Source organism: Brachycentrus maculatus, unplaced genomic scaffold (genome assembly GCF_059751285.1).
Source record: "Brachycentrus maculatus isolate JH-2025_06_01 unplaced genomic scaffold, ASM5975128v1 h1tg000081l, whole genome shotgun sequence".
In the NCBI taxonomy this organism is placed as follows: domain Eukaryota; kingdom Metazoa; phylum Arthropoda; class Insecta; order Trichoptera; family Brachycentridae; genus Brachycentrus; species Brachycentrus maculatus.
This window is the reverse complement of record NW_028280835.1, coordinates 31,645-59,124: the sequence shown is the minus strand read 5'-3', so window position 1 is coordinate 59,124 and position 27,480 is coordinate 31,645. Positions and strand designations below refer to the sequence as shown.

At 31.2% G+C, this 27,480-nt stretch overlaps 2 protein-coding genes across 3 annotated transcripts in view; one reads left to right on the top strand and one right to left on the bottom strand.

Annotated features, from left to right (window-relative positions):
- Positions 1–12,837, top strand: part of LOC148310947 (solute carrier family 35 member F3-like) — a 28,402-nt gene extending 15,565 nt beyond the window's left edge. Inside the window, exon 10 of the mRNA XM_088257397.1 lies at positions 1,909–12,837. Within this exon, the coding sequence (XP_088113523.1) occupies positions 1,909–2,020 (112 nt within the window). The 3' untranslated portion in view covers positions 2,021–12,837. The remainder of the gene's footprint in view (positions 1–1,908) is intronic.
- Positions 12,838–15,341: 2,504 nt separating this feature from the next.
- prtp (thioredoxin domain-containing protein pretaporter) lies at positions 15,342–26,602 on the bottom strand. 2 transcript variants are annotated; one of them, XM_088257396.1, is made up of 8 exons: positions 26,393–26,602; positions 22,851–22,990; positions 22,001–22,119; positions 18,691–18,837; positions 17,622–17,777; positions 16,791–16,993; positions 16,005–16,137; positions 15,342–15,749 (listed from the first exon to the last, which is right to left on the bottom strand). In XM_088257396.1, exons 1-8 carry the CDS (start codon positions 26,491–26,493, stop codon positions 15,618–15,620), a joined length of 1,131 nt encoding a protein of 376 aa, XP_088113522.1. In that variant the 5' UTR covers positions 26,494–26,602; the 3' UTR covers positions 15,342–15,617. The 2 variants fall into 2 exon arrangements, with proteins under 2 accessions (XP_088113522.1, XP_088113521.1); XM_088257395.1 differs by lacking the exon at positions 26,393–26,602 and adding an exon at positions 24,574–24,789.
- Positions 26,603–27,480: the final 878 nt, after the last annotated feature.

Below are 27,480 nucleotides of genomic sequence, written 5' to 3'. Positions count from 1 at the left end.
AATGAATTTCTAATGGACTGACAAGGTAATGAAAATAAAATACAAATTGAAAGTGAGGAAGAACCTGAAAAAAATCGTTAAGACCATTACAATAAAGAATATGAACGCATCTCGAGACATTTAAAAAAATTATGGAAGAAATGATCCCAATAGAGAATGCATATCCCAAGGCGATCCATAATAGTAATTCATGTTACAGAACTCTCTATGAAGAAAAGAAAAAATAGTAAAACGCAACTAACTCTTGACAGGTGTATTAAGAAAATATAATTTTTATTCAATATATACTTGGTTAGTAAGTACAAATTTTAAGGAACAATTTTTTGTATTTTTAATTTTTTTATTTTTACATCCCTCTTCTTTCGAACATTTAACTTTCGTACACATTTTCAGGAACCAATCATGTGCGAAAGTTGAGGTCCGCTTGTATATGTAAGTCAGGTAGGGTAGGCGCAGCTTTTGTGCGTATATGAAATACACACCAGTGATGACAAGTCTTTTTTTTTTATTAATGAAATATGTAGTCATAAGGGTGAATACAATATTGTCTTTTATACTCTTTCTAAACTAATTTTGTTTGGACTACGAGGCTCTGTCAAGGTTTACCAAACACATAATTCTGCTGATACCTAATTTGCTGGTGGAAAAAGAAGAACAAATGTTATTAACAACTGTTAAAAGTATGTATTCTTAACCCATATGTATGCCAACCTGAATTTTATTTGAAATAATCTAGGTAAAATACTAGGTATAATAGCACCAACTATTCATTACTGTTCCACAAATTTCTAAGTAACCGTTTTACGTAATTTTTGTCCCGCTACTTTGTATACCATGTTGTTGCATACTTTGCACTAAAATTGAATTTGAGTATTAAATCACGTATCGTTGTGAGTAATTAGTATTGTAATGTATTTCTTACGACTACAAAATGTTTAAAATGCATTATTTCACAAATAAGGTTTTTGAACCATCTCATTTTAGGCATAAGTAAAGTTGTGTGTTTTGTGGAGCAATATTTAAAATAAATCCATTAAAATATCAGTGGTTGCCTTAATCATGATATATCACATGATGTTTTGATAAATATGTACATATCTGATTGGTGGAAAAACACGATTTATTATCAAAAACTACCCAATCAAATGTGTTGGTTCTTTGTAAAAAAAATTAAAAGTTATTACTCATTAAGAATTTACTTCTTTCCTACGGAACATTTTTGGCATGTTAATAAAATAGTCAAGAAAAATAAGCACCAAAAAAATTATCAATTTTTAAGCACCCATGTGCCATGCGCAAAAGAGGTAGCCCACAGTCAGAGCAATTTTGTTTGGAAATATTCGCAAATAATAATGTAACAACTTTATTATAAGTCAGTGTAATCCAATTGCAAAATGTACCATAGTCAATGATCCCATACATGACTGTAGGGCATTGAATAACACAAATACGCGGTCATGCACAAATGTCAAAGGTTAAGGCGTTGTCTTAATACAACGCTATTACGCAATCATCGCACATTCTCATCAAACATACAGATCTCAAAAAAGTGTCCTAATTGGCATTTGCGCGATGTGATTGCGTGACGTAAATGTTTGATAATCTATTAGTGCGAACTAAGTTTGTACAAACGCCCGATCGAACATATTGATGCCAAATAGGTGTCATAATTGAGATCCGTGCGGTAATCGTGTTGCATCTTCGGGGACGAAGGAAAGACATTGCGTGAACAAGGACTCGGGGGGGCTATCTATTAGGACACCTGTTGCTCAATCGTGTCATTAATTCGCGTCATGATCGTGTCATGATTCGTGTTGAATTAAGACGATGCCTAATTCTGCTAAACTTATTACTAAAATTTGATTTTTACATTAAAAACCAGGTCTGATGAATTTGTTATGTTCCCAGGTGGTCATTGCGCCGTCACGTCAGGACTTGCAGCTCCCGAAGAGAACTTATCGACTACAGAACGGGATATATCCGATCCCATCTGCGCTCACCCAGCGGAACGGTCAGGTGACCCTTCATGCCTCCAGCTACTCCCGTCTAATCCCTCCTAGTACCAAATTATCCCACAATACAGGAAGAATACAAGGAGCAGTTGAGAACAAGAATTACATTTAACGAGATTAATAAAATTAGAAAATATATTTCCGTTCAGACAGAAGTCTAATAAATGCTATTGCAGCCTTTTTCAGTCAGTAACATAAAACACCAAAATAAAAAACGTAATAAACTGAACTCCCTTTTTACACGATTTCTAAATAACAGTGCAAAAAAATTAAATGAGTTGAAAATTCATTTGACAATGCGTAAAAGTAATTTGGAATTTCCAATATTCTAAGCATGCACTTACTACTCGGTACTATGAGCAGAAAGGTATGCGGAAGGAGGCTAGGTGATAATTTTTGTTACCTTTGATTATTTAAATAAAATTAAGATATAATAAGCAAATATCCTGAATAAATTTTTATACCATGTACCATATTTTAATTTTTATTTCAGTATACTTTTTTACATATTTGTTTTTCTCACGATATTGCATGGAATGTATCTACCGTGTTAATGGGGAGTTCAGTGTGTTTATAATTTTCTCAAATATATGCTGTAGCAATATTTATTTTATTATTTATTTATTATAAATTTATGTAGCAACTTCTTGATAACATTAGATATTGCGTGCTGCAGGTAAAAAGTTGATTGGGGCAATAGTAAATTTTTGTTTTCTCTCTGAACGGGGATCATATATATTGTATGTATCGATGACAGCCGAATTATTTTAAACAATATTTTCGGAGAACTACGCAATGCTAATAGTATTTTCAGTGCACAGCTGGCCATCTCCTTTCGGATATCAGTGGATATTGAAATGTGTCCAAATGTTGAATGTTTTAAAGTAAAGCGATGTGGAAAGAAAAACAAAATTATTTTCCCGCTTTTTACATTGAAAAATTATATTCTTGTTGTATAAATTAAAAATGTTATTCTTCACTTTATAATACTTAAAAAAAATGTCTATGCAAATTTTAAACCATCAAAAAAAGGAAGGAATCAAACCCTTTTATGCTTGTGTCTAAGTATAATGCATGCGAAAATGTATGTGATGAATCATCCAACATTTTGAGGCCTTAAGTTTGAATTTTTCGTGCCATATGTATAACCCAAACAAGCTATTCAAATCAGTTTGGTATTATTAAAAAGGGTAAACCATAGCTTTGAGCTGTATTAAAAATGCACCCAGTGGTGTTGACCTTTTTGATTTACACGCGACATTTAACATCCATTTTTGTCATGAACAAATTTGTAATAAAATCACTCTTATTGTGATCCCTGGATGTTTATACGTTATCAACAAAAATCTTTAAAAATGCCCGAAATAGAAAATCGTGCAAAACTCAAGGCGGCTTGAATTTCCGAAATACGTTAACTCAAAAATGTAACATGTATTTTTTTATTAGGTATATAATTTGTTCATTTTCTAAATATCTTTCTTTACAATTTGCAAAATGATTGTTAAGATAATTTGGTTGTCGTACCGATACTTGTTCTCTGGAAAGGCAGACCTCTATGTCTCAAAATTTTGGTAAAAACTCTCTTTAGCTGCCTGAAAAAAAGCATCACTAATGTTTAATAAGAAAAATAGTTTATCTCTATGTTGAAGAAGTTGATGGGACAGTAGCCTTCAATAACAAGTAACATTTACTTAATTTGGGATACGTAAGTCTGTTTTTCCAGAGATTTTTTTAAAATTTGGTCACATTACTGCCAAAATAAATGTTGATTTATTTATTTATATTCATATTGCCTTTGTAGGATTTTATAGGAATGAAATCATTTGAATTTATTGTTCTTATTATGATTTCAAAACAATTGTTTGCTAACTACGAAGTCATATTATGATGACGGTAAATGATTACGATGACTAATCTTTCATGAATTTAAGACGATCAAAAGTAGTGATGACCTAATTATTTTGCACTTATTCATATTATATTGATTTTGCGTTATATAAAATTTGCTTTTTATTTATAGAATTCTTTAGGTTGTTACTCAAAAAAAGACTAGCATTGCTTACCAAAATCGTCAAATCGGAATTTGTTTTCGTTCAATATACATATCGCTCACTCCTTTCAAGAACGTCATAAATCAAAAATTGTCAATTTTTAATTGTGCATGTTTTCGGAATGCCCAGATAATGTACTATATCCCAGCAAAAGAGGCATATTTTCAACTTAATATTTACCCGCTATAGGGCAGAAAGTGTTGTTTTTGCATTTTGAAGAAAAGGTATTGTTTAATTATTTTTTTAAAAATACTAAATATTTTTCAAATGGAGAAAAAACCTTTAGGTTTTACCTCAAAAAATCTGTTGCACAGTAAAAAGTTCAATAAGTGGCTTGATATTTATTTTTAATACATTGTATTATATTTTTAAACTTTAAAAACGTTCTCCTGAAAAATCAAGTTTTTTGATTTACGACGTTCTTGAAAGGAGTGAGCGATATATGAATTTTGGCATTAATGTGACAACTATAAATTATCAAATTTCATTAGCCAAATGCTGAAGTTCTTATGTTAAATCATACTCGAAACTTTTTAATGTTTAATTGGAATAAAGAATGGACTGTATACATTATACACACATAGCAAATTTTTCTCAAATTGAATATGTGATCCAGATATAGTCACGCTTAAAATAGTTTTCAAAATAAATGCAATACTATATTGCTGCTTACAAATAACCTGCTAACTTGTTATCTGCTTGTAAAAAATAGCCCCAAAGTATATGGCACATCTGTCTCGGACGGTCTTTTAGCTATTGCTTGATGAGAAATCCATTTTGCAGCTCTATGCCTCACATCTTACTTGTTTTAGATTGGTTGACATTTCTTAATGGAACTGGATTTTATAATAAGATAAACTATTTATATTTTTCACTTAGTTATTTTATCTGTTTTTATTCGTTTTGTCTGCCTCCGTAGCGTAATGGTCAGCACGCTCGGCTACCATTCTGGATGTCCCGGGTTCGATTCTCAAGGGGGGTAAAATAAATATAACTTATTTTTTCACTGTAATATTTCTTCAATATTATCCTGGACTGGTACCTGAAGCGGAGGGCTGATCACCTTTCCTTCATGTGTAAACGATCAAGATAACACTGCGTTTATATGACGCAGTGCCCTATGCACCAATGGGGTGCGGATAAGGGTTTTATTATTATTATTATTATTTTATCAGCCACTGGGTTTCAATGCAACCAACATTGTCAGATTGGAAGCCTTGATAAAATAAAAGTAAAATTATGTCCACAATGTTTTGAGCTCATCTAAATCCTTTTTAAAAAAATATTGGATTTAGATTTTATTGGCATCTCAACATAGATAAAGAAGCTTTTTTTAGATGGGAACTTAAAGTCTGTGTACCCCTTGTTAAATTGGTCACTGCATACACTGTAATGTTTACCATTCTACTCATGATTGACAACCATATTACTCTAATTTTGAAAAATTTTATATGGTTGTCTATCATGCGTAGATTGGTGAATGTTACACGTATGAAGTGATCAATTAAACTAGCCAATGACGGGTCGTAAGCCTGTAAATACTCAGACTTCCGTATTTCCATCCCAATAAAAACTTCTCCATCTATGTTGTTTACGAAACATTGTAAGCGCTGAAAATATAAACTCACGATTTTGCCTTGTTTTGTATGAAACATAAAATAATAACCTTACTCGAGATGTCTGTTATGTGACGCGACATCGTTCGCTGCCTTTTGGCAGTCCACAGTTTCAGTCTCTTTTTATTATTTTCGTATCCATAATATCTATATTAATTAACAAAATTTGCTATCATTTCAACTAGTTAAAATTTTGCAAAAACTTATAAACATATTTTTAAATTTTTTTAGTAGAATCTGCAATAACTTTCAAAACTTCCTACTCTATCATATAAATTATATTATAATGCTGTCATGATCCTATATTCGTAACACTGGAGTTTAGTATACACAGGGGCATCTAATTTCACTATGATTTCTTTTTAGAAAATATGTCCCACTTAGCTGCGCAAGATTTTATAAATAATGTCCGCATTGTGCAAAATAAATAAATTACATTATAACCGAGAAATATTAATGCTCACTGTTCGGAGTAGTATATAAAGATAGTGTTAAACAAATTTTGTCTCAATTTCGGAAAAATTGCAAATTTACGATACATAATTGCATTTTGTATGTATTTGGGAATACTCACAATTCTGTATGTAGTTGTGCGAATTTGTATTTATTGGGACAATATTAGCTTCTAGGCGATATCAAAGCCCGAACTAAATATTTTGTATGTCACATTCCATTCTTCACAATTATTAAAAAGAACTATTCTAGGCACTTTATTTAAAGTTGTCCTTTATAATCTCGATGTTTCCTATTTACTAAATATATAAAAATTATTTAATAAGTCTGTATTATTACGGTAGAAACATATATGCCACACGTGTTCATCGCAACGTGAGCTTACAAGATCATTGAATGAATAGTGAATTTGATTTTAAACTTTTATTAGGAGACTGCAAAAAAATATTTAACAAAAAAATAATAACCCAATTATGTAATACATTTCAAATCGTTTTATGACATTTCCACCACCGTGCAGTTATGAAATCTTTATTTATTAGTTTAAACATTAATTTCCTAACACATTATTGTCGGGTGGTGTTTTCATCAACGACGACCTTAATTATACTTGACAGTTTGCCGCCCGACCTTTAGTATACTAATCGCAAGTAACTAAAAACTCAATTCCGATCTGTGCAATTTTTTGGTGTATCCTGCGTTTTACTAAAAGTAAGCAAATACAACGCTTTTATCTGTTTCTTGTTCTCTACCAATAGAATGTAAGACACACTTTTAAGCGTTTCCCGCAAGCAATGTATTAGGAAGTATTGATTTTTTATATCACGATAATATGATAAATTATCTGTTTAGTTTTGAATGAGATGTCATATTTAGTTTAATACATAATTGCTACCTAACTAAAATTTTATATTGTGCTTTTCTCTTATTCTTGAACCCTCACAATACAGCGTGAGCGAGATACAGATATATTTTGACGAATGACAGTGGTCTTAGTTTTGAAATTGCCATTCATCTCCCCTCTCACTTTCAGTCTCCATTTTTTTTCTGTAAAGGGTATGTCTTGCGCATCTTTATTCGTGGAAGGATTGACCAAATAAATTTATCTCTACTGCATACTGGGGTAAATATGATGATATTGTGTGGTATTTATGTATCTATCATAATGAATCTCTTGTCCATACCTTTTTACACACAAATGGACAGAATATAAATTAATATTGTTGTTGTAAACGTAAATGATCTAGTCATATTAGCTGTGAATTATTATTAAGACTTTTAATTTGATTAAAAATTGAGATACTAGGTTGAATGTTTATATATGTATTTTACTTCTCAGAGAAGGAATCCATATGTTATTCTTTTATAATTACTATCCATGGACCATATTTTTCTTTGTATTATTATATTAAAAGTAATTAAGAAGACCACAGATATTTATTTACAAACTGATTGTTGTTGTATTTTTAGTTATCACTGTGTTGTCTCAAAAATGGAAAAAAAATAGGTCAGCAAAATAAAGTTTTACCATTTGGCAACAATAAATATTTAAATTATATCTAATGCTTTAGATCAAGGGTGGCCAACCCGCGGCCTGCGGCGACCTTACGTGCGCCCTCGGTCATGTATGACGAATTTAAAAAATCGGGTCATTCTGGATTGTATATATGTATTAAATCATATTTTTGAAACCTGTTAAGTTTCTGTAATTATATGAAATGCATACATTCTGGTGAAAATAATCTTAAATCTTGCACATGGCGTTCATTCATAAAATGGTTTTATTTCAAATAAAACCGGTAATATTTTTTGATTTATGTATCCTAATTAATAACTTTGGTTGTTAAAATTGATAAAAACGGTAGTTACTATACGGATATATTTCTTGTTGGTTCAATGTGTGCTTTCTTCTTACATCTGAATGCAGTAGTGTGTTTTTTTTCATAATTACCCTGATTGTTATTTCTGATTACCTCTGCATTCAAATGATTTATAATACTAAAAAATCAATAAAAATAAAATAATTTATGTCTGTATGCGGCCCTTAGGAAAATTTTAGGTCATGGATGTGGCCCGGGGTGCGATTTGGGTTGGCCAGGCCTGCTTTAGATATTAATATAAATAACACCTTCATTATTTCTTATGATCAAATAAAATCAAACGCTTAAAAATTTAATACATTAAATAATCTTATTAAATATTATAAATCATGACTGGGGTTTTAAAATTAGGTAATGTAACAGTATTAAATTTTTTGATTTATATAGTTTTGTTGGTTCAAAGATGTATAGAACGACGGCCCAGATCGCGCTTAACAGTTTTATGTCATTAATAGTTTTACGTCATTCATAATTTTTTTCAGGTTTTTAGGAATATTTAATCTTTAAACCTACAGTCTGATTGATAACGAAAAAAAGGTTCTCTGGTTTCTTGCATAAAAGGGAGCCAGATAGGGTCCAAAGTAGTCCAAAGTGTGGGAAAAAATATTCCTACCCTTGCTTGATTTTTTTTTGTAATGTATGTAATGACATTGGCGGCCTCTATTTCATTTAAAGGAAATTCAGAAATCTTTTTCGTTCGTTGTCAATGTGTTATATGTATTAGTAATAACTCGATAATTTGAATTTGGCAAAAGGAAAGTATTTCAAAATTAAGGTCCATCGATTTAAAAATATTTGAAAAAATCAAGTCTAATTTTGGAAATTAATTTATAAAAAATAGAAATAAAAATGTTTCATCCATTTGTGTCGATTTCCATCCACTGCTTTCTAAAAAATTTAATTTATATCGAAACATTGCCACACATTAGTATGTATTATAGAATGCAATGAGGGTTTGATTTAAAAAATATATATATGTATACATATATATATATTTGATTGTTTGAATTATTTTTTATTGGCTAATTTGGATGTTTTTCATATTTTGCTACTTTCAATATTAACGAGTTTTTACTGAAGCTTTTTTTAATATTTCAACTTCTAAAAATCCAAATTTTCTGATAGTTACTAATATTACTGACTTTTACTAGCTCTCATTTTAAAAAATACAGTAATTCCTAATGCCTGCAGTTATTATTTGTGTTTGTAAAATGCTCTGTATTAATTTTTTTAAATGATTTTATTCTACGATTCATAAGATATACTCCTGCTTGGCTTTTATTATTATGGCGATGCCGTTTATTGTTACTGTTTTATATTTATATTATCGATTAGTCACTGATTTGTATTGAAATGTTTACAAATAGTAAATATAATGTACCTTAGCTTGTTTTATACAGGTGTAGTTAATTTAGTCAAAATGAAATCCATCTTTGTGGATATAAAAAAAGACTTGAAATGAGAATTATGTGAATTTATTTTATTATTGTATACAACCTTTAGTATGACATAGTTATTATGTAGCATTAATACATATGTAATACTCAGTTTCCTAGTCAACTATTTGTTAATAATAGTTGCGTATTATTTTTAAAACTTAAATGTATTATTTTTATACTTGTTCATTTGGTTTTCATTTAGAATTTCATATAAAAATAATTATCATTTTGCTTTTTTTACAAATCGCCCACTCATTTCAAGAACGTCAAAAATCAAAAAACTTGATTTTTCAGGAGAACGTTTTTAAAGTTTAAAAATATAATACAATGTATTAAAAATAAATATCAAGCCACTTATTGAACTTTTTACTGTGCAACGGATCTTTTTAGGTAAAACCTGAAGGTTTTTTCTCCATTTGAAAAATATTTAGTATATTTAAAAATCATATGCGTCCGCCTCCGTAGTGTAATGGTCAGCACGCTCGGCTACCGTTCTGGAGGTCCCGGGTTCGATTCCCAAGGGGGGTAAAATAAATATAAGTGATTTTTTCACTGTAATATTTATTCAATATTACCATGGACTGGTACCTGAAGCGGAGGGCTGATCACCTTTCCTTCATGTGTAAACGATCAAGATAACACTGCGTTTATATGACACTGTGCCCTATGCACCATTGGGGTGCGGATAAGGGTTTTGTTATTATTATTATTATATTTAAAAAAATAATTAAAACAAACCTTTTCTTCAAAATGCAAAAACAACACTTTCTGCCCTGTAGCGGGTAAATATTAAGTTAAAAATATGCCTCTTTTGCTGGGATATAGTACATTTTCTGGGCATTCTGAAAACCATGCACAACTGAAAATTGACTATTTTTGATTTATGACGTTCTTGAAAGGAGTAAGCGAAATGTCAAATACACTAAAAATTGCAATGATTTATTGAATGTTAACAGCAGATCCAAGACATTTGACATAACAAAGATATTTTTTTCTTCGGTTTTTAATAATAATAAAAAAACTTCTTTCTTTGGGAAAGATTTTAACCTAACGATGTTAGTGTAGCGGTGTGAAATATTTTATGTATGTTACATTATGTTATTTTTTGAAAAAAACTATCAGAACACCGTAGTTACACAAATATCTTTGTTTATAAATTCGATCTTATTTCACGTTAAAATGTGCATTAAAATATTCCTTCTAGGAATTCCATTTACTTTCTACAATTTTGTAAGAAATTTATTATTAGTGTATAAACATATGTCTGAAAAAATCCCCTTAAGTCTGGATTTACACTGGTTGAATAGAATTTAACTGTAATCTGTAGGAACATTGGTATTGATCCACACAATACATTTTATAAAAATGGTTTTCAAGTCTTATGATTTTTACCACCGATTTTCAACATAAAAATTATAACTTATTATACACTACAAAATTTAATGGTTATTGCTCCTTTATTATAGTCGTAACTGAAATATTTATGAGAAAAAGTACAATTAATTTTGTCCATCATGTTACTACAGCATCTGTTAAATTATACTATAAACAATATATTTATCTCGAGTACTTACTAATTCACATTTTTATATCTTGTTGTATAGTTTATAAATAGATTTAACACAAATGTATTATGTAGTTAAGGCCACCGTAAGTGTTTAACTTGTAAAGTCATGTATTATTATTGACCCAATGGCGTAATATAAATATTATCTTTTGTTTATAAAATGGATGTACAAAAATATAAAGTATACCAATATTGTAATACTTCGGGTCCACTAGTACCCTCAGATTATCGTACATACCAGAGAAACACCAGCATTATTATTTTTAAATTAAGTAAATTTCTCTCCCTTTATTTTTATGTACATAGATTACGCTTTATTGTAGAAATTCTACATTTCATCTATGTTTATTAAATATTAAGAGTACTTTAGCTTGCAACATTGTATGTAATTATTTATTTTTTCATATTTAAATTTATATTATATTATCGTCTGGGATCAAATTTTTTATTATAATTTAGAATTTATAAAAAAATTATCTTTGCTTGTCCCAAATATAAAATGAACAAAATTACTGCGCACAATTGGAAGCAGAGAATTGATGAAAAAAGCAATATACGTTATATTATATTATTTATTCAAATATTTTAAAGAAATTACAATTTGGATTATAAGTATATTTATATTTTTTCTCTATGCATGATCGATAAATAACGCATTTAGACAAAGCATATTACATTTATATTACGGTAGACTCGAAAGTACTATTTGATATCCCAAAATCATAAATATAATATTTCAGGATTATTTAGATAACTTAAGTATTTTGTTGACCTAATTTACTACGCCTTTGTTGTATTTAAGTTAAAAGTGTGCTAGAAATTTGGACAAAACAAACGGTTATGCTAAACACGGGAGTTGGTTTATGGGTTTTTTTTTTATTTTGATTGCGTCATTATGCCATGGTGTATCACCAGAAAGTTTAATCCAATAAAAAAATAGTGTAATCTATTTACCTAGTGAACCATAAACTATAACTTTACTATTCCAGTGCCTCCTAGATATGATTACAATGCTGTATGGTGAAGTGGATTCGACAATTTCACTATGCAGCAATATAATAATGTCATCATAACACAATTTAAATTAATTTAATGAAGATTTTTTTTTGTCAATATTGATTGGCATTGAAGATAAAAAATTAATTATTGCATTCACGGGTCACACCTACTGGTTGCATTTCAACATACAGTGATGCCTCACATAACGTAATTAATTAGTTCTAGGAGCAATAATACATGTTTTAAAATAAAAATAAAACATTTGGTACTCTTAACATAAGTTTATTTTTTTAGTCAGGCCCAGATTTAGAGGAGTCTACCGAGGTTAGCAGGGTCAATTTGTGTTGTTCCATCCTTTGTTTCTTGGGTGCTGGCTTCTTGAAAAACCTTTCCAAGGTTGTCTCTTTCTCTCTCTTCAAAACATGCTGGAAATAATGGGCAAGGGTATTATTGTACAGATGGATGATCCTGTTGGCTTCAGCCATGTTTGGATAGTGAGTTTTTGTAAAGTCACCATTTGACCAGGATGTCTGGCAGCAGTTGAGATTAGTTGATTTAATCAAAGTAATCGCTCTTCTTTGTTGTCAGTGGAGCTTTCCTTTGAGCTTCATCATTTTGCTGGACTCGAAGTGCTTGGAGGTCTTCAGTTGTCAGCTTTTCATGCGACCTTGGACCATTTGAGAGCCAAGATGAAATACAATGTAGACCATTGTGTGCAGTGAGGTTCGTTTTGTGAGTCGCGTAATGGGCAAACAGAAAGTTCATTGTGCGCAGAGTTTGTTATGCGAGGCATCACCATATTATGTTGATTTAATCTGTTTGCTATAAATATATATATATATATATATATATATATATATATATATATATATATATATATATATATATATATATATAAAACTTCCATACTGAAGGTTGTTTTAATAGCAAAGTATAAAAGGAATATGTGACTTTTAAAGATATAATATGAATCGCTTTGTGACATTCATATCCATATTCTGATATATTTTTACAATGCTATAAGTAGTGTACAGAGAACTGGTTCACTAGTAACAGTGGAAGCGATTTTGTCAAGTCTAGGCCACAACTTGTTTTTGATATAGAAGGCACTGACTTTCCTTGATTTCTTTAAGTTCAGAGTTACAATTAAGTTTTATTATAAAATATTTAGACACATTAATAATATTATTATACCTGATTAAAGAATGCATTAAATTGTTTACATACATACTATGAAATAGTATATTTTAATTATGTTACGCCATATTTGTAATTATGTAGTTTACCTGATGTGGTATTTTAAGTTCTCGAAAATCCGTTTTCTGTGAACATAGTAGTCTTACAAAATTGTGATATTGAACCTAGTCGTTATTTCGGTGTTTTAAAATGTTAGAATAGTATAAATTATATACACTAAATTGTATTATATGTGATAATCCTTTACCATAAATAAAACAAAAACCTTCATTAATTAATGGTTTTTATTAATTTTATACTTGCCATTTTCCCATTGCATTTATCAAATTTGTCTGTACTTCTTTTTGATGTTTGATAATGATGCATTGTTTTCAATAATTATTGCAGTTTTTAGCATTATTTGTACTCATGAAAGAAAAAAAAATTGATGCAACAACTGTGCCACTGAAATGAATTAATATTTTTTCAGTAATTCATATCGCTCACTCCTTTCAAGAACGTCATAAATAAAAAATTGTCAGTTTTCAGTTGAGTATGTTTTCCGAATGCCCAGAAATTGTACTATATCCCAGCAAGAGGCATATTTTTAACTTAATATTTACCCGCTATAGGGCAGAAAGTATTGTTTTTGCATTTTGAAGAAAAGGTATTGTTTAATTATTTTTTTAAATAAACTAAATATTTTTCAAATGGAAAAAAACCTTCAGGTTAAACCTAAAAAGATCTGTTGCACAGTAAAAAGTTCAATAAGTGGCTTTATATTTATTTTTAATACATTGTATTATATTATATTTTTAAACTTTAAAAACGTTCTCCTGAAAAAGATTTTTCCTCAAGTTTTTTGATTTATGACGTTCTTGAAAGGAGTGAGCGATATCTCAAAATGGATACTAATGACTTGAAGCAAAACTCATTGAAGTGTTTACTTTGTTAGTGAACATGTGGCGCTTTGAGCATTTGTTTCACCTCCAACGTAGAGGCGTTGTCACAACTGCCAAAACATGGGCTGTGTAGCTACGAGTGTTGGCTGTTGGATCCGATCAGACTGGATCACTAGACAGAGTGCGAAGCGTTGCATGCTCGGGATGTATCCTAGTAATTATAAAGTACATACTACTTGCTCACGATCATAGAAGATACGCATCTCTGTGAATGTGCAGAAACGCTGTGTATGCACAGAGATTGAATTAATTTAATGTTAAATAATATACAGTGGAACTTCTCATACCGAGTATAATTTGTCCCAGAATCTTAGTCGTTAAGAGAAACATTTTTTTTTTGAATAGCGCAGAAGTCCCGGATCACAAGTGAATATCGTGAATAAGGGACTTGCCCTTTCTGTAACTAGTTTTGTGAAATTTTGCCAACTTTTTCAATTTTTTTTGCTTGCTATGCGAATTGCTCGTTATGAGAGGTTACGCTTTAACTTAATTTTTACAATTTCAATAATTGATTCGGCAGTCACTTTGTGGTAAAATCTATCCATTTTGAAAAAATATTTTACTTGGTAAATAGTGGTATATTTCTTAAAATCTACTGTGACACGTGTTTCGATGCATTCTGCATCATTTTCAAACACCGTATGTGAAGCTAATTCCAAATTTTAGAGTTGGGTCCTTGGGATGTTGAAGGTTGAAGAGGGGGTAGTAGCTGTTTCTTATTTTTATTTATCTATTTAATTTTTATTTTTATTTCTTATCATTAATTTTTACAAATAAGAAATGTTTTAAATGGATACTTTTGTTTTTAATTTATCCCATAATCAATAAAAAATAAACATGTGGTATTTTTACATGTGGTCCGCGTCCGTAGTGCAATGGTTACCGTGTTTAGCTACCGTGCTAGAGGTCCCGGGTTCGATTCCCAGGGGGGAGTGAAAATAAATATTAGTGATTTTACACTGTAATATTTATTTAATATTACCCTGGACTGCTCCCTGAAGCGCAGGAGTGATCATCTTGCCTTCATGTTAGTAATGATCAAGATAACACTGCGTCAATACAATGCAGTGCCCTATGCACCATTAGGTGCGGATAAGGGTTAGAAGAAGATTTTTATTTGTAGCTTCAGTGATTACAGTTTTTATTCAGTGATTGCAGTGTACTCATGCAAAAAATTAAAACAGTATAAAATGAAATTATTTATTTCTAATACACCAAATTGACTATAATGTGTTTGTAAAACAAACAAAATTACGTTACTATATATTAATGCCCAGGATACAAATACAGTAGTCTACAAAATTTCCTGTTTGATTAAACATTTAATGGTTCCTATAAATTATGCTGGACTGATACAATGGAATGAAAAGTAAGTACAAAATACATGAATAATTGTTCGCAAAAAATGTCTTTATGTTATGAATGTTTGGGTATTGGAAGCTCTATTGCTACAATTAAATTTCTATAACTCGTCGTGTGATTTTTCCAATTGATCTATCACAAATTCATACAGATCATCCAAAGTCCTGGTACCATCGTATTCTGAGATTTTGACACCGTTTCGATACATTAGCAGGGTAGGGAAACTTTCCACCTAAAATGAAAAATACATACGTTTAAAATTTTATTGGTAATTTTACTAGTATTTAAAAAAAAACTAGCAGGAATAGTCAAATCTTGATGTATCAAAATTGAATTGATGTATGTAATTGATAATAATTATCGAGGTATTACAAACAAATGACAAAAATATAAAATCTATAAATATGTAATGTTGATCCAGCTTTATTAAGAAATTTGACTAAATCAATATTGGTTTAGTCAAATTTCATTATATGTGCGAACGTACATTTTCATCGGTGCACAGTTTTCTGTTGACTTCTAATGTGCAATCAACCTTAGCAATAACAACACGTCCATCATTGACAAACTTTGCGCCCAAGTCTTCCCAAGTTGGCGCCAGGGCCTTGCAATGACCACACCTGAAATGATCAAAATACGCATAAATAAAATCTTTGTGAACATACACACAATATTTGTTGGGCATCTTACAAAGGGACATTACTTAAATTTGCAATTATACGGTTTACTGTCTTAACATAGGTTTTTAACAAAATATATTTAGTATTTTTGAAGAGAGTGATACATCAGTCTAATTTGATCCCAAATTATTGTAAAGGAATTCTGTTTTTTAGTTAAACTCATTGAAATTGCAATTTATATCTTTTTGCAAGATTTTTATGCCCGATAACAATGGACAATTTATATAGTGACATTTTCGAGAAAAATCACCTCAGGGGCATTTTAAAATTTGCATAAATTTTAACATTTATTCAGTAAATAAACCCATATACAATAATGGTACAATAATTCACTTCATTATTATCATTGTTCATTTTATAAAAAAAATATCAAGCCTATATTAGCCAGAGTATGTTATTATAATATTCCATCTATGATCTGTGGGAAATAATAAACTTTTTTTATGTTGACCCAAAAAAGGTACCATAAAACCCTAAGAGGTCCAGTGTGAGACATTCCTTGCGGTATCTATTTGGGAAGCACTATTCTAGATGAACTACAACATTATGTATGAAATTAATTAACTATGTACGAAAAAATCTCTTTTACTTACCAGGGAACAAAGAATTTGACAAAAACTGGCTTCTTTTCAATGGCGTGTTTGAAGGTATTATGAGTGAGAGTTGCAACAACATCGGAATCTCCTTCCGCCTTCTCTGTCTGGGTTTTATCCTCAGGAGCATCTCCACCGCCCAGCATCCTGTCCACATAGCTCTTCAGAGCTTCGTGGGTCCGCTGACCAACGTACTTCTCAATCTGAAATAATTACGTTAACAAACGCCAATGTCAAAAGCCCAAACAAAATTAAATCAATGACTTGATTGAATAATTTAGAATAGCCCCTCCCTGAATGGGAATAGAAATAGATTAGAAAGGGTATGGGCGCTTGTCCACTACCCGGAATTTTGTGTAATTTTACCGTCCGGCACGTAAGTTACCGTTTTAAAGTGACGATTGGCTTGGATTGGCATGTGCTTTTGTCCATATTTTTTCAGATCGGTGTGTGAACACGTTGCGCGTAAATTCGATCACGCTAAACTGTCGTAGTCGTTTTCATTTTTCAAAACCGGACTGCCGGACGGTGAAATCCCGTGTAGTGGACAATCGCCCTATCTGGGTTAAGTATGACCAGTGGGATTATTCTTAAGAGATCAAAATCTTTATACACTGACAACAAAAAACCGACTATGTAGTCGGCTTTTCGCTGCAAATCGTAAATGACTAAACGCCGATTAGTTCTACCCTACGTACTGGAAATAAATCTCAAAATTACTTCAATCATTATATTGATTTCAAAATTGAGCTGTTTATTTAAAAATTACATTTACTACGAACTATTGAAAAAAAAACAGTAGTTAGATTACTAAACATTTATTCCCGTTACCTTTTTTCCGTCTTCAATCCACAAAAGAGTGGGATATCCTTTGACCTCAAACTCTGCACAAACTGGCCGGTATAGAGTACAATCAATCTTGCTTATGGTAACTGTTTTATCATGGCTCAGGCTGTTTGCTAGATCTTCCCAAGTCGGAGCTAGTTTCTGAAAGTATTTTAATTTTGATAACAACCTACATAAATGAAAGATACGTGTCGTTTATTATAATCAAAAGCATATTCTCCTTGGTTATAAAAAATTCAAATTAGAAATCTGCAAATAAGTCTAAAATGTAACTTAACCGAATTTGTAAGTCACAAATAAGTTGTTAAATAATAACATCATCAGTTGCGTATTTTCATTTTAAAAAAAATACAAGGTTACTGAACATTGTTGAAATCACATGCCCAGTTTGAAATTTTAATATTATACAATGTAAAAGGTTGAATCTACAAATGACTAGTACACAAATGTAACTTTTTTTGGTAATATAAAATTCATTCGCGATGAGAAATGTATTTTTGTGGTATTATTTTTGACATCTCATCAAAGATGAAGAAGAATATGGAAGTCTGGGCATTTACGGGGCTGACAACCATCATAGGGTGGTTTAAGTGATCACTTTACATACGTGTAACGTTCACCAATTCTACCCGTTATTGACAACCACACTACTCAAATTCTTGGAAGTTCTGTATATATGAACCAATTTAGAAACCTTGTTCTTGAATCACTAGAACTTCACTAAACCAACCTATGACGGTCGTCAGCCCCGTAAATGCCCAGACTTCCATATTCTTCTTCATCTTTGATGAGATGTCAAAAATAATATTAAAATAACTCCTGTATTGGAGATAATCCAGATTTTGTGAACAAGTATTTGGACACACTCAAAATGTTGTATTTTTGTGGAATATATAATTGATATAAAATTTACCACACTTAGTCTTTCTTCATAAATTTTCTGCCACTGATGCATATATTGAAAGTTTTTCTACAGTGAAAAACATAAATTGCCTTTCCATTATAATAAATTGAATAACCTCAAATAATATCGAAGGGAGACAACAAAACAAACCTGACAGTGGCCACACCAGGGAGCGAAGAATTCAACAAAATGTTTTCCACTGGAAACATGTTTATTGAACGTGTCTTCAGTAAGGTCAACTAAACTGGTCAACACTTGCAATTTGGGTAAGAATTCATCATCATCGTCATCATCACCCTAAAACAATTAAAGTATTATTTATAATGCCAGTTCTGGTCTTACTTGTATGTATTTTCAAGGGGCGTGTGGTGACTGTTTTAAGAAAGGATACTGATAAAATAAATATGTAGGTATTTCACATAAAAGCTATAAATAACGCAAAACAAGTACACATTTAAAACATCATGATTGATTAGTCAAGACCGTCTCGACTAATTAATTTAACGATTTTACTATTTATTTAACGATTTTATAAGTCGAAACAGTCTTGACTAACACTAAAACTAAAGTTTTTTTTTTACAGCAGTCTTAAAAGTTATTTTGCTTCGAAACCGGTCGACTTTATAATTAAGTTACTTTGAGATATACAATACTCGTAAAGTGATTTTTCAACAATATTTTTTTAAGTTATAAAATCGAAAATCACAAAGTACTTTGTGATTAATTTTTTTAGAATATTATTTTAAATTTCTTAGTGCTTATAAAATAAAACGGTGTATGAAAATGATGCGGAATGCATTGAAACATGTGTCACAAGAGATTTTAAGGAACAGTGGTATTTATCAAGTAAAATTTTAATTAAAACTGGATAGATATTACCACAAAGTGACTGCCGTATCAATAAATGAAACGTATTAAATGAATCTTAAAATTCCTAGTTGTTTACTTAATTTTTTTTTCACAAATGTTTGAACGCATTATAGTGTAAAATAACATTTGGAATTATTAATGTTCCACTCGGCACATAGTACTAATGAAGTAGTCTAACAAACCGACCTCCATTATCTATTGTTCCCCTGGTATGTATTGGGTTTTTAAAATATAGTTATTATGATAACAATGAGACTAGTGAACCAGCGACCATAATTAAAAACATTTCGCCAACGTTTGTAGTCAATTAGCTACTTTGGACTTTATTATAATCATTTTTGTATTATATTAGCGCATTGTTTGCGGAAACTGCTTAAGCGTCTTATACATACAGTTGATAGAGAGCAGGAGACACTTAAAAGCGTTCTATTTGCTTACTTTTGGTAGAGCGCGAGAGACGCCAAAAAACATTGTACAGATCGGAATTGGGTTTGTGGTTACTTGTGATTAGTATACTAATTTGGGTAGGGGTTGATGAAAAATCCGTCCGACGACAATGTGTTAAAATAGTTTCTCTATGTCTACAAGGTATGCGCTTAAAGCGTATGCGCAGGAAAGATCACACTTTGTATAGTGATAAAATTTGATTCCGAGTGATTGACCAGCCAATACTAAATTAATAAACTCAATATGTGGGTTGCACATATCAAAATGGACAGGTTGATAATTGATTAATATAATAATTAACAAATGTTTTCTAGTACCTTCTTACTGTATATGACAGATAAGGGTTTTATTGATTTGGTCACAGACAAGAGAATAGGTACTAGAGATGTATTTATAGATTTGGCGTTTAATTTGTAGAACTCCATTTTAATTTATGTATTAAAAGTTATATCAAACACTGATTTTAAAGAAGACTCATAAAATCAGTGTTTGATTTCACATTTAATACATATACTACAGCTGTTTTTGTCAATGGGATGGCTAGTATCTCGGGATTTCTACATTACTGATGTGAATATATAAGATGTGAATAGGTAAAGGCCTGGTGATACGGCCTCCTCGAGTATAGAGGTACAGATACACATGCTACTAATCAAGCATGCTTACGAGCATGCTTAAAACGAGCATGCTGTCTAGCTGCATACATTTGCTTGAAACAAGTATTTATTTATCGGACAATTCATATAGCGCCGTTCTCGTGGGAAATCACCTCAAGGGCGCTTTACAATTTACAGTGATTTTAACATTGAAAAGCGACATAACTAAATAATTATTTTTCATTACAACATTTACAAAATGATGATATGTATATATGTGTATACATATATACATATAAACATATGTAAATAACATACACACATATAGATAAAAAAGCAATACATTGAACTAAACAATAAAAATCCAGTTATTAAAAATTGATTAATATAACGGTCTTCAGGGTCCCGTCGGACAGCGGCTTGCTGAGCTCCCTGTCACTGTGGATGGGCAACTGCACGTGGCGGGCATAATCCTGGTCTTCCTGTAGTTCCTCGTGGTCTTCGTGTTGCCGCTCAACTCCGACCGCGGCGGCTAGGTACCCCATGATGGCAACGAGCCCGGCGCTGTTGCCACTTCTTGCGCCCTGCAGATACAGCCGACGGATTGTAGATTGGCACGGGGACTTTGCATCACTTTCCGATAATATCACAGTTTTCCGCTTTCGTCGATAGTACAAGATATGTTGTTTTCAACAATTCTGAGAACTGAACGCACACGCTATAAACTGATTCAGTATTAAATGGATCATAATAATTTTGCACTTTTCTCAGATAACGTTGAGAAATTTTTTACTTTTAACCATTTAAAATCAAAACCGATCACGATATTTATATGTACGCAAAAAGACTCGAGATGCAAATGTCCGGCGGAAACAAAGTAAAAGATAGAGCGGGCTTGTCATGAAACCACTGTAAGCGTTCGACAATCCTGTACTCGTACGCTCGTTTACATACATCAATATTAGCTCGCTCATTAGTAAACCTGTTCAGACGCGCTCAGAGTAGGCCCCTCCCTCCTATACTGCAGGTAGCATGCTCGAAAATCCAACAACTGTTGATTTTTTAGCGTACTTATTTCTCGCAAAGTATGTACACACATGTTACTTATAGTAATTGCTTAATAATAGCATGCTTTTGTGCTAATAATGAGCATGTGTATCTAGACCTTAAATGATCATAATCTATTCAGATTTACAAAATTGCAAAAATATTCAGACAACTTCGCGGGGTGGATAACAAAAATAGTTATACATTGTGTTATAAAAAATTCAAGGGATGCGGCGCATCTACAGCATATATGGGTGGAACGCCTCTAGAATTTTCTCCGGAGGATGAGTTCATTTAATATTTGGTCCTCGCATAATATGTCCTAAACATTGTAGATGGACACTACTCTATTGACAACTAATCTATTAATTAATAACCGTGATAGTTATATAAATTATACTATTTCTATTGAGTGGAACATTCGATAAGAGGTTAATGTTAATATGTTAAGATAATAGACCAGGTTTAATTATAAAATGAAATTTAAAATGGATACTTACGGCTGTAACTTCGCCAAGTTGTTCATTAATAAAGCCTGTAAGGGTAGAAAGATCTCTAATGCCACGGAATTTAACCCCCTCAGTGTCACCAACTTTGAAGAATTTTAGTGTAGGATACCCTGGAAGAAAGTAATACTTAACATATAATGATAAAGTTTTGGAAAATGTGATTTATAAATTTAAAAAAAAATTCAATCTTAACTTTCATAAAACGGTTTGCGAGTTCTTATCAAAAACGGTATATGGTAGATAAATAAATAAGGTTAAATAATACAAAGCGAAACCAATAAAATAAGAAAACTTTAGTCTAAAATTTGTTCTAAAATAATACTGTCGATAAATTAAAATTAAATTCGATTTCAATTGGTATTCGATTGAGGACGAAAAATTAAATGAAACAACTTTTACTGTTATACTTAAAAAGAGTAATTATCTATAAAGAAATTATGCACTACGTACAATTTTAAAATAAGTTTTTTAATGATATATTCCACTAACTTTTTTATGATATTTTTTCATTCTTACAGTTCAAAAATGTTAATTTGAATAAACTTTTAACAATATAAAATCAGTATAAAAATAAATAAATAAAAGTCATTTTACAAACTCTTAAAGTTGGTTCGGGATGTAAAGAATTTGAATTTTTAACTGTGTATAGACAAATACATAAAATAAAAATAGCAAATTTGTACTTCTGTTACCATTGACAGATGTGCGCTCATACATAAATTCTGCATACTTATTTGCCAATATTTATCAATGAGTCCACATATCATTCAATGTACCTAATAAGTTTTATTGGAATTTTATCCATGGACACACTTTATTGATTAAATTAAAAAAGTGTAACCTGTAACGTCATTTTCTGAGCAAATATCTTTTTCTTGTGTGCAGTCTAATTTGGCAATAGTCACTTTAGAATCCTCGCCGACATTCAATAGTTCGGCCAGTTGACTCCAAATCGGTGACAGCCTTTGGCAGTGGCCACACCTTAAATATAAACCTTTTTTAGCAGACACAACAATAACGATTTTTTCTGTATACATAAAAAAAAACAGCATTAAGTATTAACATTCTGTGTAAAACAGTGCACATTTTATTTTCATAATAATATTGTAACATTATTTTTTCGACATCTCAACATAGATGAAGAAGAATATTGAAATCTGGGCATAACAGGGCTTACAACCATCATAGGCTGGTTTAAGATCACTTTACACACATGTAACATTCACCAATTCTACCTTGAATTCTATGACAACCACACTATTCAAATTCTTGGAACTTATACATATACTGATTAAACTCGAAACACAGTCCTCAAAGTCAATAGACTTCACGAGAGACATCTATGGTACGATTAGGAAAGCTTTTTATTAAGCAGGAACTCTTTCATTTGTATGTGAGGTCCGAATCCTGGATTATATTCACATACTTGAGAAACGCTAGAAAATGACATTTTTTTATTTGACCAGTTAATTTATTTACAAGATTTTTAATGTATCCAAATGCTTGTTCACAAATCTGGATTATCTCCGATTCCTAAATGGAGTATTTGTATTTGGAAATTGAGAGAGAAGTATTTGGACACACTCAAAATCCACTCAATGAGCCAACAGGTTTTGACCACTATGTGGACTGTTTGACATTAAGAATGTGAATGTGTGAGCGTCAGTTTTTGTCAACACGTCAAAGTACAGGAAGTTTATTTAGTATTTTTGTTGATGGACATTGGTGCGATGTCACCCTGTAGTTGCAACTGATTTATTAGCCAGCTAGTGATACTAATGATTTCTATCATGTTAGCCTGTTTTTCTTGGTAAAGGGTGCAGAGACCACGCTACAAATTAATGGTGTAAATTTAAAACAAAAAACACAACTTTTATGTACTAATACAAGTAATAAGAGCATTACTCATAACTTTATAGGGACTTTTGAAAAATCTGCATCCAGTAATGGATGCAAAGCTGTGAACAAAATGTAGATATAGTTTTTTTTTGTGTACACTACTAAAATATTTAAATAATGAATGATAAAACAATTGTAGTTTTTCTCCATTCTATTCCTCTCCCATTAAATTGATAAGATAATACAGAAGTCGACCATTGATAACATATTTTTATTCAAAATACTTTAAAACCAGCAGTAAGATATCATCTGTAGACTGAATTTGATGTATAATTACACTATTGTTATTATTTTTACTACTGTGATGAATAAGTACTTTTCATAATTATTGTTTATCAATATTTGGAGTCAAGCCATAAAACATTACCGATTGTATACTGGAATATCTAAACTCTTGGCCCATGTTTTGAATAATAAAAATATATTTAAAAGATACAATAAACAAGGGGCGGAAATAATGTTATCTTTTGTAAAAATGTGATAACGAAATGTTGCTTTACATCTTGTTTAAAATAAAATTATTTTTTTGTGCAAGTAATTATCACATATACTACGATAATGGAATGAAATAAAATATTGCAATGGTCAAAGCACGATATTTTTAGAAGATTTCCGAGAAATATAAATATAATTTTAGCGTATATTACAATAAAAGTAGGGCATACCAAGGCGCGAAGAACATCACAAAGTGATTCTTTTTCGGGACCTCAGTTCTGAATAAGTCAGCCGTGTAATCAACGGTAAAAGGGTCATCATCAGCGCATAACACGGTACCAAATAAAATAAACGGTAATAAAATATACATTGAAAACATTTTTAATACTATATTAGAGTCGTTTCCAAAAACGCCTCCAACCGGCTGATAAACTAAAATGACATGTGCGATCTGCGATAACCACAGTGTTGTCATTACCATCACATGACGATATGACACATTTTCTTGTGACGTTTTGGGGAAAAAAATAAACTAGCTAAGTACTTGCTTATTCTATTGTAAGTAAATTTACTTATAATTTTACATCTGTCGTTTACCTAGAAACATATTGTTACCAAAAAAGAAAAAAAAGTATCCGGAAAATAATGATAATGTTAAAATAAAGGTTATATAATATAAATGGCCAATGCTGTATGGATTAAAAACCAAGGTGATTTAAATAATATTATGAATTTATACTAAAGAAAATGTTTCTATTATAAATGGTTTTGGTATAATTTATTTACTCTAAATATGTAACTTATTAACAAATCTTATGAGGTTTATGCAAGTCATTTGTAAATGATTGGATCTGAATAATTCGTTCATATACATCAAATAAAAAACTGAATCCCAATTTTGATAGAAATTCGTTCACTAACACACATATTTGCTGGCTTACCGGTCTACTACAACTACCACCACGCCGCTTTCCCGAAGGTATAGGCAGAGAGGATGGAACCTTACATACAATTCTAGCTTCTTTCACATCCATATATCTAGTCATACATGCCCTCCAATTACGTAAAATTTTGACATCATCAGAATTTAGGTTGTGATTGATATGGTCGTGCCAAATCTTTTCGGCCGTCGTCATTCTTTTTTTCTGTACACTTTCTGTATACTTTCTTAGTCATTCTCCCGGTATCCATTCGCTCCACATGTCCATAACACCTTAAAGAACTTGCTGGCTTACTAATTTGCAGAATTATCAATTTAATAAATCTCTGATTTATTGATTGATTGATTCAATGATTTTGGTTAATAAGTAAAGAAAAATTGTGTAGTATGCAAATAATAAGTAAAGTTTCATGATACCAAAAATCTCTTGGCTAACTCTTACAACATAACAATTAAAAGATGAGACAAAAAGATTTCATTCCCTTTATTCCTGCTCTAAGTTTGGATAATACTAATGCAGGTCGCAAGGTATGCAATAGAGGAAGAGTACAGAGTACGGTAGATGAAGCACACTTATAATGACATCATTACGATTTAAGTTGCGATTGCGATTGCGTTGACGGCAATCAAAATGAAAAAAGCTCTATCCTTTATATACCCTAGACAGTGGCGTGCACAGAGAATTAATTAGGAGGTAGGTATTAAGGTAAGCCAGGTACTACTTACTAGGGTAGGCAGTAAGGTAATCTAGGTACTACTTAGTAAGGTAGAGTAGGTACTGGTTACGTTTTTAAATGTCACGCGGGTAAGTTAGGATAGGCACTGCTTATCTGCCTATATGGAATGCACGCCCCTGCCTACAAACAGTAATAATTATGGTTCCCTATGATCTTCAAATGATTTTTTCAAAGTAATGTATTTGGTAGTAAAAAACTAATAATTCTGATTTTTATTATTCCTACATTGTTATTCAATATTTTGATATGGTTCGACAACCAATGCGATGATTTGCTATGAAGGATATAAATTTTATTAAATATATTTGTTTATACACCTACAAAATTACTGTGTGAAAATTAATTTTCCATAAAAATATTTATAAATCATACCTGTTTATAATGTATTTCTTTTGCTGCCATTTTATTTTGGTAAAATAAATAAATGGTAATAAATAAGGTTTCATTATTCTAGGCAACATAATATAATTCATTCATTAATAGTAGTGTCTTATTTTGTTTCATTAATTTTTATAATGATGCTAATCGCTCTCTTGCATAGTATAATAAGCCAAGTACAATAAAATATGCTACTATTAATATGATGATATAAAATATAACAACAACTTCCAATTTTGACATTTCAGAATAATTCAAAATTTAAGTAAATTGTTTTTGAATTTCGAGGTAGGAACAATACAAAATATCAATAGATAGATACAAAGATTATAAATAGATACCTTACTCGGAAATCACATTGGTCTCAAATAATATTTTAAGGGAGTTTTTTTGTCATTGTATAGTAGAAGTGGGTTCACATACACTCTGTTCATGTACACAATCCAGTCATTTAAAAGATCTGCTTCAGTGGATCTGCATCACTTACGTCATGGGTCGGCAACCTTTTGTTGTAAAAGGGCCAAATATTTTTCATGGAGATCAGTGCGGGCCGCACTTGCAGTAGGTATACATACAATATTTATGTACAAATATTTTAGTTTTAAAAAATAAAACGCTAAGTGTATATTTTAACGACATTTATTGTATTTAATAAAATCAATGAGATTCCCTTCGCTCCATTTCTCGCTTGCTTTCACTCGATTGTGTATAATATCGTCCGTCATGTGCGTTGCGGCGAGAATCTCGCGGGCCGCACCAAGATGTCTCGCATGCGGCCCGCGGGCCGCAGGTTGCCGACCCATGACTTACGTGATCAGTTCACTAAGACCCATCAATTGAATGATGAATCTTTTGTAAAATACAAATCACAGCAGCGGGGAAGGGTAATTTTTATTACAAATCTTATCAACGGCAGACAGTAAAAAATCATTTTAAAATTTCGCTAAAATTCTTCCCATATTCTTCCCAAAAAATCCTGGCAGTCTCTTTTTTAGCCTTTTGCTTAGAATTTTCTGCCAATTTTCAACAACGAGCTATAACCAAAAGAAGGTCGTCGCTTCAGTGAATCAATGAATCGATGT